The sequence below is a fragment of the Artemia sp. Qi Xiang Cuo genome, chromosome 12 (assembly GCF_049724085.1).
Source record: "Artemia sp. Qi Xiang Cuo chromosome 12, ASM4972408v1, whole genome shotgun sequence".
Classification (NCBI taxonomy): Eukaryota; Metazoa; Arthropoda; class Branchiopoda; order Anostraca; family Artemiidae; genus Artemia; species Artemia sp. Qi Xiang Cuo.
Genome location: NC_142805.1, coordinates 30,758,533 through 30,775,972, shown reverse-complemented (window position 1 = coordinate 30,775,972; position 17,440 = coordinate 30,758,533). Strand labels below are relative to the sequence as shown.

General features: G+C 37.6%; 1 protein-coding gene across 2 annotated transcripts in view; it reads right to left on the bottom strand.

Moving 5' to 3' along the window:
* Window positions 1–17,147, bottom strand: part of LOC148946002 (tRNA pseudouridine(38/39) synthase-like) — a 49,521-nt gene extending 32,374 nt beyond the window's left edge. For both annotated transcript variants that reach the window (XM_089098491.1, XM_089098492.1), the window contains exons 1-2: window positions 17,047–17,147; window positions 2,893–3,023 (exon numbers count right to left, since the gene is read on the bottom strand). In XM_089098491.1, coding sequence (XP_088954617.1) covers window positions 2,893–3,023; window positions 17,047–17,133 — 218 coding nt within the window. In that variant the 5' untranslated portion in view covers window positions 17,134–17,147. The remainder of the gene's footprint in view (window positions 1–2,892; window positions 3,024–17,046) is intronic.
* Between the last annotated feature and the right edge of the window lie 293 nt (window positions 17,148–17,440).

Below are 17,440 nucleotides of genomic sequence, written 5' to 3'. Positions count from 1 at the left end.
GAAAATATCATAGGATGCACAGGAAACTGAATCCCCCCCCCCAAAAAAAAAAAAATGAATTCGTGAGAAGCTGTCCAGTGTTCCTGCAACCAAAAGACACAACTAACTTTTCTTACAGAGTATATATGTATGTATATAGATATTGTTGTAATTTATTTTTCATATTAGAAATCATATATTTGATAGAGAAAAAACTTGCAATTATTCTATGCATTACAGTAAGCTACTTTGGGTAAGATAGAAAAAAAAAATCAGCTGGTTCTTTGAATGATATTTTTAATAATCATTATCCTTTATTTCCGCATATTCATCAGCCTTTATTTCTGATCAAAATTAGACATCAAATTTTGACAATGCCAAGTTCATGATTGCATTAGTTTTAGCACCAAAGCCCTTTATTGCCTTAAATTTAAGCTGTCTTTGGCAATTTCCCTAGAAATATTGATTAATGCCAAACAATGCCAAATCAATGACAAGAAACTTTTTTGCCACTGAACAGTAAATAAGTTCCAGTCTATTTTAAAAATGCCGGATGGAATTCTTTATACCTAAGGAAACACTCAATATTCTTGGTGTTACCAACAGAGAATGTTGGTATATCAAGACTAAAAACAGCAATATAAAACTATCATGGAAAAATATTTTCAAAAAATTTCCCAAAAATACTTTTATTTCCAACAACATCAAAGATAAAAAAAATTGTCTATCCTGCTACCCACAAAAAACATTGACTAAAAATGGAAGTGTGGAGGGGTGATGAGAAAGAAAGTCAACCTTCGACAGTTACAAAGCAGGTCATGACTGCCCCACTCTTTCATTGTTAGTCTCTAAAACTTCTGTTATCATTTCGTTATTACTATTTATTTATATTTATATATATATATATATATATATATATATATATATATATATATATATATATATATATATATATATATATATATATATATATATATATATATATATATATATATATATATATATATGTTTGGATCCTCAGGAGGATCCTGAAGGATCCTCAGGAGGATATATGTTTATATATATATATATATATATATATATATATATATATATATATATATATATATATATATATATATATATATATATATATATATATATAAGGTCAATATTCGATAAGTACTTGATCATTTAATAATTGAATAATTTTACTTTGCCCCTTGGTAATTCTTTTAGGACAGAGAAGTAGACCTTTTCTTAATTCATCCTAACAATTCACACTTAATGCAACAAATGTTGTTTGTAAAACTTCATGCCAAAACCAAGGGAGTCACGTATGGAGGGCGGAGCGGGGCACACCCCCTCCCAATTCTATAAGCCATTCGGTAAAAAAAAATTAGTCAATAAAATAGTGACGCTTCATGCCACTATTTTTTTGGCTCAATTTATTTTTTATTTTATTTTTTTTAGGTAAATGGGATGATAGAAATAAACAACATAAAATCAATGGAAGAAGATTGGTCTCAGTTGATGAAAAAAATGAAGTAGTTTTACAGCAATATAACCCATATCAGTTAGTAAAAACGGCCAGTCAGTCAGTAAGATCCATTGGCTCCCCTCCCAAAGTACCCCAATCCATTGGGTCATTTTATATGTTAGGGAACATAAAACGAGGAAGATTATCTCACCAGCAGGCTAATCAGTTTCAAAACAACTAGCCTTCAATCTCTTTGGTTTACTATATACTGACAGAATACTTGAGTCAGAGTTACTTTTAACGGAATTAATCAAAACATAAAAATGGTTCACATGAATGAACCGGGAAACTAATGTCACTTGTTATAATATGCACCAAAAATGACCAATTATAAGGTATGACGTTTTTGGGAAAAGTTTTAAAAAATGTAAAAAAAAAAGAAAAAATAATGCTTATCAGTATGTAATCCTGTAATTATTTCGAGCATTTACGGTGTATTGCTGCTACCATTATACTAAAAGCTCACTGCAGCCCTTAGCTGCCTGAGGCAAACAGAGCTGTACATGCTCCTCCACCCCAAACTGTCCAAAGCTTTTCTCTATCCCCTCTTATACAAAGGATTAAATTTCCTTGAAGTACTTTCTTATGACAACCTCCCACCCCATTAGGGGATAGCCTGCTTTTCAATTTGTCTCAGATTGATCACAAAAAGTAGAATCTTTGCCAATTGGTCATACCCCACATATAAACATAACCTACCCATCTGAGCTTGTTGGTTTAAAAAAAAAAAAAATATTATAGTTGTGTTAATCTGATCTCCAACAAGTGGCAAAATGATCGTATTTCAATCCATTATTTACATTTCATGATGATTGTGTAGAAATGTGCTAAATTGTTTTGTAAGTGTATTTGAATAAACCAGGGACATTTATTTTATTCAGGCTATTTTCATACACAGCAGAAGACATCTTTTGTATTTTATTTAAAGAATTTGCTGTTAATATTATTCAAGCTTGGATTAGTACTAGAGTGCTACAGCACCCTACCTTAAGAGCTTCAATGTAGCATATGCTGCAAGGTACCCTTTCATACGTCTGGATTTACTGAATATAAACAATGCCATATCTTAAGAACCAACATGGTCTCTGGAAAAATTTGGTCTATCGTATAAGGTAGGAATTTATACAGCTGCAATTATCTAATTAATAAATGACGTTTGTCATAAAAAAAAGGCGAGTTTTGTCACATAGGAGGTGCTCTTAATATTGTCAGCTTAGAAGCCCCAAAAGAACTTCATCATGAGCTGCTGATTTGCATCAATTCTTCATTAATTTTACATTGACATAGAAATTCTATGAAATTAAGGAGACGAAATGCATCTATCCAAAAAGTGCTTATCCAAAAATAGTAATATTAATGATGCCACGACAATAGTTATCAGCTGTACAACTTACTTTGTAAAATTGAACTGTCTGCCTTCTTTTTTCTTCTTTGGGGTATTCTTTTCTTTCTTTTTATTAAGGTAAACCAGTCTCTGAAGTTGCTCATTTTGGGCTTGTAATTGAATAACCTTGGTAATCAGCTCCTAGAATTCAAAGACATAAGTTTTTAGAGGTATAATATTACATTTGAACATTTTTTTTATGGTGAAACCACTAAAAGACCATATTACAATAATCAAATTAACACATTATTCAGAAGCCAATGCATTCTTCTTTGGATGTTTCGATTTCGAATTGTTGCAATTGCTTGGGCCCTATTTCAGGACTAAGGTATTATTTGAAAATTCCCAATCATCAATATACAAAAACTTACTAGGCTGTTTTTAATTTACTTTTACTTGTGTTCAAATAAGTATTGAGCAGTTATAGTTTGAAGAAAATATGTTTTATTAAAAGACAAAGATACACAAAGGTAAAAAAAAATAATGAGCTTTAAGGGAAGGCCCTAGGGAATCAAGAGGATTTTCCATCAAGTGGGTTATATAATTAAAATAATACATTTTAGTCTGTAATTTTTCTGTGGCTCCCATGACCAATCTTAAGGGGACTATAAAAATCCAAAAATAGATTAGAACCACCTATAATATACACAAAACACTTTTTAAATTCATTTATACCTTATTTTAATAATTCTAGTTTCAATAGTTTGTTGTTTTTGTTTTTTTTTTAATTTCGTATCTATGAATTCCATTCATTTAGAATTTATTTGACTACAACAGTTTGTATAAATGAAGGGATTCTACCCCTCCTTGGGTACAGGTATTAAGGTACATATTTCAACAAAAAAAAGAAATAGATTTATTGCATGCATCCAACTGATTGGAAAAGTAATTTCGTATATATGAATTCCATTCATTTATAATTTATTTGACTACAACAGTTTGTATAAATGAAAGGATTCTACCCCTCTTGGGTACAGGTATTAAAGTACATACTTTAAACAAAAAAAGAAATAGGTTTATTGCATACATCCAACTGATTGAAAGGGTAACTGAGTCCAACTAATTCAAAATACAAATAATAAAGCAATGGCCAAATTAGGAAAGAGGCTTGAGCATTTAGAAACAAGTGTATCTAGCATAGCAGGCAAGTATGAGAACTAGCAAGCAGTAGGGTCTGACAATGATGAAAAAAAAACTAACAAAATAACCAAAGAATTAGCTCTGTGCAGAGTAAGTTTTTCCTTGGTTTTTGTTTTAAGAGCCTTATAAGAGAGATAAATTTATTGTACCAAACAAACAACAACTATGTTTAATGGCCTCCTGAGAAGTAAAAACTTGTGTAAGGGGGTGGCAAAAAATACACTAACCAAAAAAAGGAAAAGGAGCTAATAGGCAGTTTACAACACAATTCATAATTGGCATTACAGACCTTATAACAAATAATACCAGAGAAATGACTATAAGACCATAATCTCTGACTATCAGAAATAACCAGGGGTATGAAGAGACATGATATTGTAAGTATTGATAACCAATGGGACTTTACATCTCACACTGAATTAAGATCTCTTGCTTTTTATCTTGTGCAAATGTATTGTGGAACATTTAAGTTACTGTGAGTACAATCTGAACTTTCTCTTAATAATCAGGTTTACATCAAACAATTTTAACCTATGCCCTCCTGCAATCCAAAACAAAACTTTGCCTGTGTAATACCCTGCTTATGTCAGACAGATTGAGCAAAATATAAGCTGCTTGGGGATAACATTCCTTGTTAATCTAGGGAATGAAGCATACAAATTGCCTTGTTTTGAAGTATCTTTAAAGGTCTATTATCATTAGTAAAAACAATTAATAGACACATGACAGAATGATAATTTACTAATGACTTGATCTTTGGAAAATATGTCATTCTCATTATTTTACACAGAAAGATAATTTCAGCTTATTACCTTAAATTACCTTAAATCGTATTGACCAGCCAAAATAAAAAAAAATCCTGTAGAGTCGCTGGTCATTGATGATGGGGAGCCATTGGTTCGGTGGCGTCCCACTCTGTTTTCCATGGTTTGGTAGACCAATTCTTATCAACGGCGATCTTGAATGCATCAACAGAGGGAGCGGTGACAGCTGCATTGGGAAGACTGTTCCAGGGGGCCACCGCTCTATTGGAGAAATAGTGGTTGTGGAGTCTGCTGTCAGCTCTCTTCTGGAGCAGCTTCTTACTATGCCCTCTTGTTCTAGATGTTTTGTCAAGTTGGAAAGGCTTCTGAGAAGAGGAATCAGCCTGCAGTAGCTTGTAAGCCATGATGACATCACCCCTCTGTTTGTCTGTAGACGAGTGTTGGGAGCTGTAGTTTATTCAGGCAAGATGGATAGTCGAGATTCTTGCATCCATCAACAGCTTTGGTTAAGCGCCTTTGAACAGACTCTATTTTCTGTTGGTCATCCTTATCCAGGGAATGGCAACACACATCCAAATTCCAGCAATGGTCGCAAAAGACCCGTGTACAGCTTTGTCATGGCTTTGGATGATCTGCTATGTACTGTAAGCTTAATTATTCCAAGGGTCTGAGATACTTTGGCAACTGCTGTTTGTGTGTGTTTGTGGAATTTTAATTCTTCATTGACGACTATTCCCAAATCTCTTTCAACTGCTGAAGAACCAATCAATTGCCTAGAGCCATCCCCTCCACTTATATGGTACTGCCACTTCTCATTCTTTTTCCCAAAATGTACTGTCTTGCATTTCTGGATAATAAACCCTAGCTTCCATTGGCAGGTCCAAAGGGAAAATAAATCTGGGTCTTTATTGTCAAAATAAAGGCTCATCTCTTACAGCCCATGCAGCATCACTAATGTAAGTATTGAAAAGTGCTGGGCCCAAGATCATTCCCCGGGGCACGCCACTATCAACTCCAGCAACTTCTGAGAGGAATTCTTGCCCATTATCCCCAAATACTTTAACTCTCTGCTTTATTCTTGAGAGGAACTGCATCACCCATTCAACAACCTCCACATGTATCCCAGTAGCTAAGAGTTTTGCCTTCAAACAGTGATGGCAAACTTTGTCAAAAGCCTTTGCAAAGTCTAATAAGATTATATCAGCAGGGATATTCAGGTCTAGCCGTTTGGTGACATATTCATAGATCAACAAGATTTGTCTTGACCAAGCGTCCAGATCTGATTCCATGTTGGCTATTGGTAAGTAGTTTGTTGTCAATCAGGTGTTTCATAACAGCAGTATTCACAATTCCTTCAAGGATTTTACTGACTATCAAGGTGATGCTAATGAGTTGGTAATTGGCAGCAAAATTCCTGCTTCCACCCTTGTGAACAGGTTTGAAATTAGCATTTCGTCAATCTTGAGGGACTTGTTTGGTATCAAGAGACTTCTGGAAGTTTTACTAGGGGGAGGGCAAGCTCCACGTGAGCCTTTTTCAAAGTCCAAGGGTGAACCCCATCAGGACCAGCTGACTTATTTGGGTTCACGTTTTTAGCTGTGAATCCACATCCAAAGTACCAACAGTAAGGATTTGCATCAGTTCTCTAAATGTATCATCTCTAATGCATGCACATCACATGGCAACATCTGCCACTTCTTACCAATAAGAAAGTTGTCAATCTGGTTTTTCATGTGTCCATTAGCTGAAGTCCAGAAGTACTTGTGTACATCCTTATGGGCAAAGAGAGTGCCGCCAACAACCAAGCTGAAGGACTAAGCCATTTTAATAGGCAACTGTAAATTTCCGTTTTGTTCTCCACGACTGTGGTTGCCCAGGACGTTGACACAATAATCTCTTTCGTTGCCAACCTTTGCATTGAAATCCCCCATGACACACAGAATGTCATGTCTGGGTACATCTTTAAGGACAGATGTCAGTTCATTGTAGAACGTCTCTTTCTGATTGTCTGTGGCTTTGTTACTGGTTGTATAGCACGCAACCAGGGTCATTTTGGCATGTTTCCCATGGAATCAAGCTGTCATAATGCAGCTGCTCACGGATATCTGGCTAATCAGTGATTTTGCCTCAGGTTTTGAAATGACTACAACCACTCCAGCTTCTTGTTGTGTTTCATGACTGCTGAAGATTAAAGTGCTTCCACTGCTGAGTAGTTGCTTTCCATTTCCTGGCCATTGCACTTTCAAGAGGGCCATGATGTCTAGCCAATAGCAGGTCATCTTCTTCTCTAGCTGTTCCACCTTTGACAGCTGTGCTAGCTTCAAGACGTTCCAAAATCCAATTTTTAGTGGTATTTTTGCATTCAAAAATCTTGTCTGTTGGGCGGGTGTAGGGGTCATTGTTGAAAAGGGAATTCCGGTTATATTTTCCTTGGATGTTTCTTTTAGCATTTTTTTTTTCAGGGGCAAATTGCTAAACCACTGCAAAACTCTCCTCCAGGCGGGGTTTCCTGCTTGTTATAGAGTGCCTACAAGAACATTCATTGCATCAGACTATTGATTTCCAACTAGTTACAGAGAGGGCCAGAACCCATCTCTCCTGGATCTCCTATTTGTCAAAGATGAGGAGGCAATCCAAAGTATAGACCTAGAACCACCTTTTGGTGCAAGCGACCATATAGCCATAACTTGTCAACTAAAGGTGTACCTGCAGTCAAATAATTTTAGAAAGCATGTTTGTACAAATTACAACAAGGTCAGGCAAGATTTAGCTAACCAAAATTGGTCTTTTGTTGAAAAAAATAATGTAGAGAAGGCTTGGCTTGAGATGAAAAGGGTCCTCAGTGAGACAACTGCAAAACAAACAACAACCATTTGGAAACAAAGACCAAGAACGCTCTCTTTCATCACACAAGAAATCAAGCTAGCAGTCCAAAAGAAAAAGAAGTTTTGGAGAAGGTACAAGGACGTCCCAATGCAGGCAAATCATGACAAATTCAAACAAATACAAAACAAAGTCCACTACATTACAAGAGAAGTTACTAGCAAGTATGAGGAGTTCTTAGCTTCAGCATCAAAAACAAATCCGAAGTAATTTTGGGAGTATGCCTCAACTCAAAAACCTGGAAGACATTCAGTAACCAAACTCTCAGCTAATGGGAATACCGTAAGCAACCCTGGAGATATAGCTGAAGCTATGAACCAGCAGTTTGAGTCAGTTTTAACACCTCCAAAAGATTCTCCCTTGCCACAGATGCTGGAATATGACATTCAGAAACTGATGCAAATCATTATTGTTGGTACTTTGGATGTGGAATCACAGCTAAAAACATGAACCCAAATAAGTCAGTTGGTCCTGATGGGGTTCACCCTTGGACTTTGAAAAAGGCTTCTGTGGAGCTTGCCCTCCCCCTAGTAAAACTTCTAGAAGTCTCTTGATACCAAACAAGTCCTCAAGATTGGCAAAATGCTAATTTTAACCCTGTTCACAAGGGTGGAAGCAGGAATTTTGCTGCCAATTACCAACTCATTAGCATCACCTTGATAGTCAGTAAAATCCTTGAAGGAATTGTGAATACTGCTGTTATGAAACACCTGATTGACAACAAACTACTTACCAATAGCCAACATGGAATCAGATCTGGACGCTTGGTCAAGACAAATCTTGTTGATGCATATGAATATGTCATCAAACGGCTAGACCTGAATATCCCTGCTGATATGATCTTATTAGACTTTGCAAAGGCTTTTGACAGTTTGCCATCACTGTTTGAAGGCAAAACTCTTAGCTACTGGGATACATTTGGAGGTTGTTGAATGGGTGATGCAGTTCCTCTCAGGAAGAAAGCAGAGAGTTAAAGTGTTGGGGATCATGGGCAAGAATTCCTCTCAGAAGTTGCTGGAGTTGATAGTGGTGTGCCCCAGAATTTCAGCTGAAATGATTAAATGCTCAGTAGCTGCATGCTACTGCAGCTACTCTGTGAAAATGGACCACGTTTTTCTCTATAATTTGGAGAACAGAAGAAATCCCTGAGGATTGGACAAAAAGTACTCTCATACTACGCAACTACACTCCTTAAAAGAATCCTACCCTTGTTGAACATGCATCTCCAAGTGGAGCTGCATGGATTCCAGCCAAACCAATCTTATGCTGATCTTTTATGTACTCTTAGAATGCTGCTAGAAGAAGCAAATGAATGGTGTAATAAGCTTTACTTGGTGTTTATAGACTTCAAGAAAGCTTTTACTTGGTAGATTGCCAAACACTTTGGAAGGTTCTCTAATACTACCGTATTCCTGATAAGCTCATTCAAATCATTGAAGCCTTCTACAAAGACACAGAATGCTGTGTGAAGACAAGTGACAGGAGTACCCATTACTCTCATATCATGACAAGGTCAAACAAGGATGTGTGCTATCACTACTGCTATTTATTATTTATCATTTTATTGATTATATTCTCTGGACCTGCAATAGACCTGGGATCCAGTTGGATGATAAGAGACTTAAAGATGTTGATTTTGCTGATGATATCAGCCTCCTAGAGTCCTGCAAACAAAAGCTCCAGCATTACTTTAATCAACTCAGGGATGCTGCCAAACCTTTTGGCCTTAAGATAAATACCAACAAAACAAAAAGTATGGCAAACACTGGATCTCCATTTGACCTACAATGCAATAACCAGACAATAGAGCAAGTCATAGAGTTCAAGTACTTAGGAAGTACCATCCACAGCTTGGGATCATGTCAGCAAGAAGTCAAGTACTCTCTCCAGCTCAAGCTGAGGCTGTTAAAAAGCAACATCCTCTCAATGATTTGCTATGGTTCTGAAACTTCACACACAGATCAAATACTTAAAAAGAAACTCATTGCATTTGAAAACATGTGCTTAAGGCACATTCTAAATATCCACTGGTCCCAAAAAGTAACAAACACTACCATACAACAGAACACATCTCAGCCACTGGTAACCAAAGTGATCAAATATAGGAAGTGGAGATACCCTGGTCATGTGATCTGCATGTCCAAAACTTGACTACCAGAGGTTTTCCTTCAGTGGCAGCCATGTGGTACCAGACGAAGAGGATTCCCCAAAAATACCCTACAATTCAGCTATTGGGCTGACCTTGCAAACCTCAATGCCTCAATCTAACCTGAATGGGAAGATGTCTGGGTGGCCACAGCAATGAGAGATGACTAGCAACTCTTCTTGGATGCCTTAAGTGCCTCTGGAGGCACAGGAGGATCTAAGGTCTAAGGTAACAGGAAAAATAGATCTTCCCATCTGGTTAGAAGCAGTCAGTAATGATACCAGTATTCAGAAAACATGGCAAATGTGTTTTATGACTAACAAAAGATACCACCCAAAGTAATGAGTTTGTTCAAAAGGTTTAAGGCAGCAAGGGATCAGCAGACCCATGAAATCTAGAGTGAGGAACACCTTGAGAATCATAGACCCTGACGGCTTGTATTCTTTCTGATAGGAAACTCTGTATCTACTGCGCAGTAACACCATCAACAGCTGCTGCCTTCAGTTTGGTGATCAGGAATTCATGACATACCCTGTTGAAAGCTTTTGAGAGGTCCAGGAGCACCATATCAACAGGAAATCCTCAATCCAGTAGTGATGTTGCATTCTTGTATGTCTGAATTAGGTTAGTGTCCATAGATCAACCAGATTTGAAGCCATGTTGAGAAGGAGTTAGTATGTTGTTAGTTTCAAAGTGCTGAATGAGAGCTCTATTTACAAATTTCTCAAGCACCTTTACAACTGCAGAAGTGATGCTGATGGGACGGTAATTTTCAGCACAATCGGCCTTTTTTGTGGATTGGCGTGACATATGACGTTTTCCAATCTGTAGGTAGCTCTCCGTTTTTTAGGGACAGCTGGAAGACTCTGCACAGAGGAGAAGCGAGGACATTTCAACACTCTTGAAGAAGCCTTGGGTGTAACCCGTCAGGTCCTTTGGTCTTGTTAACATCGAGTTTATCGAGGCTAGATAAGACCATTTCTTCAGTAACTAACAGGCTAGGCATTCGGGTAGATACAGAATGTGATGGTGCTGCAAGGATGGTTGGACAAGACCAGGTGGTGAAAGCGGAGGCAAACTGAACATTTAGTAAATTAGCTTTATCTATTGGCGACGAGTACGTTACCCTGCTATGTTTGAGGTCAGGAATGGTGTGACAGTTAGGACTTTTAGCAGAAACATGCCTCCAGAAGGATTTGGGGTTTGCCTTGATATCAGTGGCAAGCTTCTCCTCATATTCAGACTTCAGTTTCCTAACTGAGTCCAAGACGAGATTCCAAGCCTTCGCATACCTTAGCCAATTTTCCAGTGTTTTTTTCTTTTTGTACCTTTTCCAAGCTCTGGCTTTCCTATTGATAGTCCTCTTTGTATCCTTTGTGAGAAACGGAAGTGTTTTTGGTTGTCTTCGATAAATAACACAGGAGTGCTTCTTTTCTGTTGACAGGAGAGTTTCCTTGACATTCAACCATGACGTGTTGATATCAGAAGTAATGAGGTCTGACCAATTAATTGATACCAATTCCTGCTGTATTTCATGATAGTCAATAAAAGTTTGAGGGCGCAAGTTAGTTTGAAGACGACTATTCATAGACAGCACAGAGAGGATAACTGAGTGGTCGCTGTTACCAACTGGAGGAAGAAATTCATTTCTGATGAGAGAGTCTGGGTCACTCAGAATTACAAGATCCAACAAGGGAGGGTTCTGGTCACCATGGTGCCTTGTGGGTTTTTCAACCGTTTGGTGAAGGAAATTGTCAGATAAACAAGACACAAATGGTGAATCCCCACTGCCAGATGCCAGATGACCAAGTCCATCCACCCACTCAACCGAGGGGAAATTAAAATCCCCAATTATTATCAAATCAGATGCAACCGTTTGTGATACCAAGGAAGCCATTCCATCAATAATTTTTTTAAGTGATGATTCACATTCTTCAAGACTGGGTGCACTAGGGCTTCTGTAAATACACCTAATACAGACTTTTTTGTCATGAAGATTAATGTCAAGCCATACAATTTCAACCCAAGGTATATTAAAAATAGGAAGGTTGATAACACTAACCTGGAAGCCTTCTCTGACATAGACACCAACTCCTCTTCTGCAGTTTGGCTGTCCTAGATTAGTGAATCACTGAAATCCAGATATCTGCAGCAAACTCTCAGGAGAAGGAACTGCAGTATACTTTGGCAGAATCTCCACCAAACCGGAAACATCTGCTGCCTCTTCTTTTAAGAGCACTTGGGTTTCCAGAAGCTTGTTCGTAAGAGAGTCAACATTGCTCAAGATGACATGTAGGGTGTTATTTTTCCGAGACTTTTGTGACATGTTGTCTAGCAGCAGAGGTCCAGGAGCTGCAACTGCGATAGACACAGGTGGCATGGAGGTAAGTTCAGAAACGGCACTTACAAAACTCGAATTACTCGAGCTATCACATGACAAAAAAAGTTCACTATGTAATTGACTAAGTTCATTTTCTGTAGAGGATACGCTTATATCAACACTTGAAGTATTATGAAACAAAGAAGATAACTGCAAGAAAACAGGGCTATTTATAGGTGAGGGACAAACTGTTAGATTTTCATCGCAGACTGGTTTGAGGCTGGCTTTGGAGTTTTCCAACCACGATGAACAGCTACATTTTTTGACACTATTTGTCCTTTGAAGATGATGAGATCTGTTTTGCCAGTGTTTTTTCGCCTCTTTAGCTCATCTACAAGAGCTTTACGTTTGTTATGCTCTACCTTTGAAGCATCACCACAAAACTGAATGTCTTTGTGGAGTTCACAAGAACAGTTGATGATTGTCCTTTTGATGTCAAAACTTGGTACAGAGAAGAGGATAGGAGGCGGGCGCACACTTGCAGACTGTGGGTTTGCAGGGGTGGGTAGTCTTCTCACATTTGTAATACATATGTCCTGAAGTTTATACTTCTGGCTGAGGTATGACTGGATGTAGAGCTGTTTGTCCGGCTGTGATGGGGTACCATATGCAACTATATTAAGAGCTCTGTACTGCCTATCCCGCTCTTCAGTGAAAAGGCGCTGGACCTTACTGTCAAGATGTTGAGAAAAATCATTTTTTATGCTAGCAGTCTCTTGTTGAACAAGGGTCTGAATCTCAGCATGCACATCAGAGATTGAGCATTTATTGGCAACCTGATGTTCAAGAGCGGACACCTGAGCTTTAATATCACTGATTGACTTTGAAATTTCAGCTTTCAATGTAGTTTCAAGGTTTCTTACTGAGGACTGTACGATATCTTGTATAACAGCCTGGGATGGGATTTTGTCAATGATGTTGCTCTTCATATTGTTTATTGTAGCTTCAATGATACTCTCGATGCTAGGGTTCTGACTAGAACTGCTTGAAGTCGTACCAGAGTGTTTACAGATCGAACATTTTATGCAAACTTTGACCCATTGAGAGATTTTTGTGATCAATACATATTCAGGCTCAGGCATATCCATACAGTCAATACATATCCACTTCTCACATCCATCACAGAGAATTGCAGAAGAGTCATCATCAAGATCTGTCTCACACGCCAAACACTTATCAAATCCTTTTTTGGGGCTGATATGAATTCTTTTTGAACCCCCTCTAGGTGTTGCGTCCATATTATGAGTTGGTTGTTTTGGTGGCATTATTTGGTCAGTATTAATGTATCCTTTTTTTCACTGATTTTTTCTGAACAGACTGGTCACTTTTCACAGTGTTTAAAAGTTCTGCCTGCAGAATTTGTTAAATTTATTCAATTGCACTTAATTTTCAACCACATTGTATAGCATCATTGTCATCACTAACTGATGAAGCAAAAAATTAACTTACTTCAATGTCCATGTAAGTCAAATAAAACACTTAGAAGGGCAACTTTAAATGTCACTGTAGGTTAATATACTTATCAAAATATCACAAAATATGTAGGAAAATGTCTTTAACATATAAATTGGGCTTATAATCCTTTTTTCAACTTAATCAGGGAACAAACCAAATAGGTTCAGGCTATATGCTAGGCCTATCAAAGCTAGGCTACTACCTGAAAGAAGATCACTTCTAAAAAATCAACTATATCCAACAAAACAAAGAAAAATACTTCTCTTTTTTACTCAAATTGGTTTATTAACTCAATTTGGTAGGCTATTAAGTATAGGCTAATTGTTGATATTTTTTATTGCTAGTTGTTTGTGTAAACAATGATGATTATGATGGCACTATGAATCATCTGTTGAAGAAAAGAGCGCTATCTATCCATTTAGAATAGTTAGAATAACTATACAGTTAGAATAAAGTCTAGTTCAATAGATGGCAGGACACTATGGCAAATGAGGTACCCTATATCCAGGCAATGGATAAATATTTTATTTTCCAGTCAATTTCTTATGATAGATAAGACTTTTCTGAACACATTGATATAACTTTATATATAAATAGAATACTTGGTCACACCAAAAAAGCAGTGATTTTGTATTATTAAAAATTTAGCCTCTGGGCCAATACTTCATCACTATCATCACTGATTATTGTTGCTTTAAACTCTGTAACCCACAAAAACGCAGTGCTGAATTACTCTGATTCTTGTTTTTCGACGCAGGCATTTGCTACATGTGAATGACCCCCTACCAATAGCACAATAAGTGATACCTGACATGGCTCAATGAATATTGACTAAAGTGACACCCAAGCAAGCTAGTGATTACAGAAGGCACAGATTAATCAAGTGATACGAACGCATATGACCGATTGGTCGAACGCGTCAAACCCCAAACAACAACAACAACCCACAAAAACTTCTGTTGTGTTACAGAAGAAGATGGTATGCCAGTTTAATTCATTAAGCTTTTGAAAGCCTGCTATGAACATTGCAAACTGCTAGCTGCCATACTGCTAGCAAATGTGATTTAAGATAATTTAAGGTTAAACTGAGCCCTTTGGTGTGGGAAGTGGTATAAAACAGTGGTGTATATTGTCCCCTGTTTTGTCTAACTATTCTATAGACTAGATCCTAAAAAGAAGACTCAAGTTTTGATTATGCTGTTATAAGACTGGGCATTAGCATGTCTGACATGGATTATGAAAGATGATATTGACACTCTTGGTGCTGATCTAACAGCTGCCCAAGCAATACTACATGAGATAGTATATCTCACCCATCTTTTGGGCCTAAAGATTAACACTGTAAACCTCAAGTCATGGGCCTAAAGGTACAGTTGGATTGTTAGCTTGAACTTTACAGATAAGAATTAGTAAATTCAACAGCTTCACTTGCTTTGGCTCACTAATAGACTCTCATCAGGAGCTGCAACCTAGATGTACAGAACAGAATTAACAAACCCAAGGTTATCTTTTCATAGCTCTGCTAGCACCCGTAGAACTGGTGGGAGAGCAAAAAGCCAACAATTTGTGTGCATAAAGCAGATGTCAGATTTGGCTTTTTCTATGCAATAAAGACTTGGCCATCAAAGGTGCCTCACCTTCACAATATTGAAGCCATTGGTAAAGACCACTTTTCTTCATCATTCTGAAAAAACAGAGATGGATTTTGGATCACCCCTATTTTACTGTAGCTGATGCAATGTGAGTATAGTAATAAGATCCTTACCTTTTATATAGCTTCTTGGTGAAATCTTCACCAATAATTTGCCATACTGAATTCAAAATGTGGTCTGTGTTTTGACATAAATATCAAGCAAAAAAGATAAATTGTTAGAATCAGAAGACAATCAGCGTTATGTTAACATATAAATAAAACCAAAACACTGAAACGATATATACATCAAAAATCACATGTTATAGACCTAAAGGAAGAATTTTGCCCTTTAGGGCCTAAGTGTTTTAGTTTAAGATTTGTACAAACCTATAGATCCTAAGGGGGAGTGTCCTCCTCAAAAACATATTTTCTGTCTGGAAATCAACTAGCCTATGCTGAACAAAATGGCTATCTCAAAATTTTGATTGGATGTGCTTTGGGGAATGATGGGTGAAGGGGGGGGGGGGGCGAGGTGCCCTCCAATCACTTTCAACTATTGAAAAGGGCACTAGCCCTTTGAATTTCCAATCAAATGAGCCTGTTTTGAAGTTTCTACAACAATGCCCTCTATACCCCAAGGGCATAACTTAAAACCCTTGCCCTGAGGGTTGTGGGAGAGTGTCCTCCTCAAAAACATATTTTCTATGTGAAAATCAACTATGCTGAACAAGATGGTTATCTCAAAATTTTGATTGGATGTGTTTGGGGGAATGGTGGGTATGGGAGGGGGGCTAGTTGCCCTCCAATCACTTTTGACTATTAAAAAGGGCACTAGCCTTTTGAATTTCTAAGCAAATGAGCGTGTTTTGAAGTTTCTACAATAATGCTTGTGTTTGGGGGAATGATTGGTGTTAGGGGGGGGGGCTAGTTGCCCTCCAATCACTTTTGACTATTAAAAAGGGTACTAGCCCTTTGAATTTCTAATCAAATGAACCTGTTTTAAAGTTTCTACAACAATGCCTGTGTTTGGGGGAATGATTGGTGTGAGGGGGGGGGCTAGTTGCCCTCCAATCACTTTTGACTATTAAAAAGGGCACTAGAACTCACAATTTCCAGTTGGATGAGCCCCTTTTGAAGTCTCTATGATGACCCCTTCTATATGAAGTGCCCTGCTTAAAAAAAATAATAATAGGCCTAGGCTAAACTGTACATTGTGTCAACATTGATCTTATATGCCCTCAGGGCATAGCTTAAAACCCATGCCCCGTGGGTTTTGGGGTAGTGTCATCCTCAAAAAGATATTTTCTATATGTAAATCAACTACGCTGAACAAAACGGCTATCTAAAAATTTTGTTTGGATGTGTTTGGGGGAATGATGGGCGTGGGTGGGGGGGTGAGTTGCCCTCCAATCCCTTTTGACTATTAAAAAGGGCACTAGCCACTCCAATTTCCAATCGAATGAGCCCTTTTTGAAGTTGCTATGACAACTCCTTTGATATGAAGTGCCTGGGTATGGAGAAAAAAACACTAAAAACCCACATAGGGGACATAGGGAATGGGTGCATTTGTGAGTGGAATTAGTAGGGTGTTCAAATTGCCCCTACATTAGTAGCCTAATGGAATTCCTTTAAATAGCCTACTTGGTAGGCTAGGCCTATGCATAACTAGTCTAGCCTACACTCAAGTTACTCATTAAGCAGGAAAAGGCATTCATAAAGTATATTACGCCTACATTATATGGTCAATTTAAATTATTACTCACATCTTTTTCAAGAACACTTAAGTCAGATTTCTTCAATTCTCTCCTTTTCTTGAACACATCTTCGTAGTTGTTTGAAATGCCTGCCATTTTTCAATTAGGGTTACCAACTATTTACGGTTTTTATTTTTTAATAGATTTCGGTGAAAAACTGCAGTAGATTCAGTCATTTCAGATTCAGTCTAGATGTCTCCAAAAACCCGAGTTTTGCTGCTCAGAAAGGATAAAGAAATAAAAGTATTCAGTGATGTTATTCCAAGAATGGGTGGATTGCATCTGTATATGAACTTCCTTGGTGTGATTGGGTACCTCATGAAAGGCTCGGGGCTTGAAGAAATCTTTAGTAAGGCTGGCATCTTACCAGGGGCGCCAATTAGGGGGGGGGGCCATGGCCCCC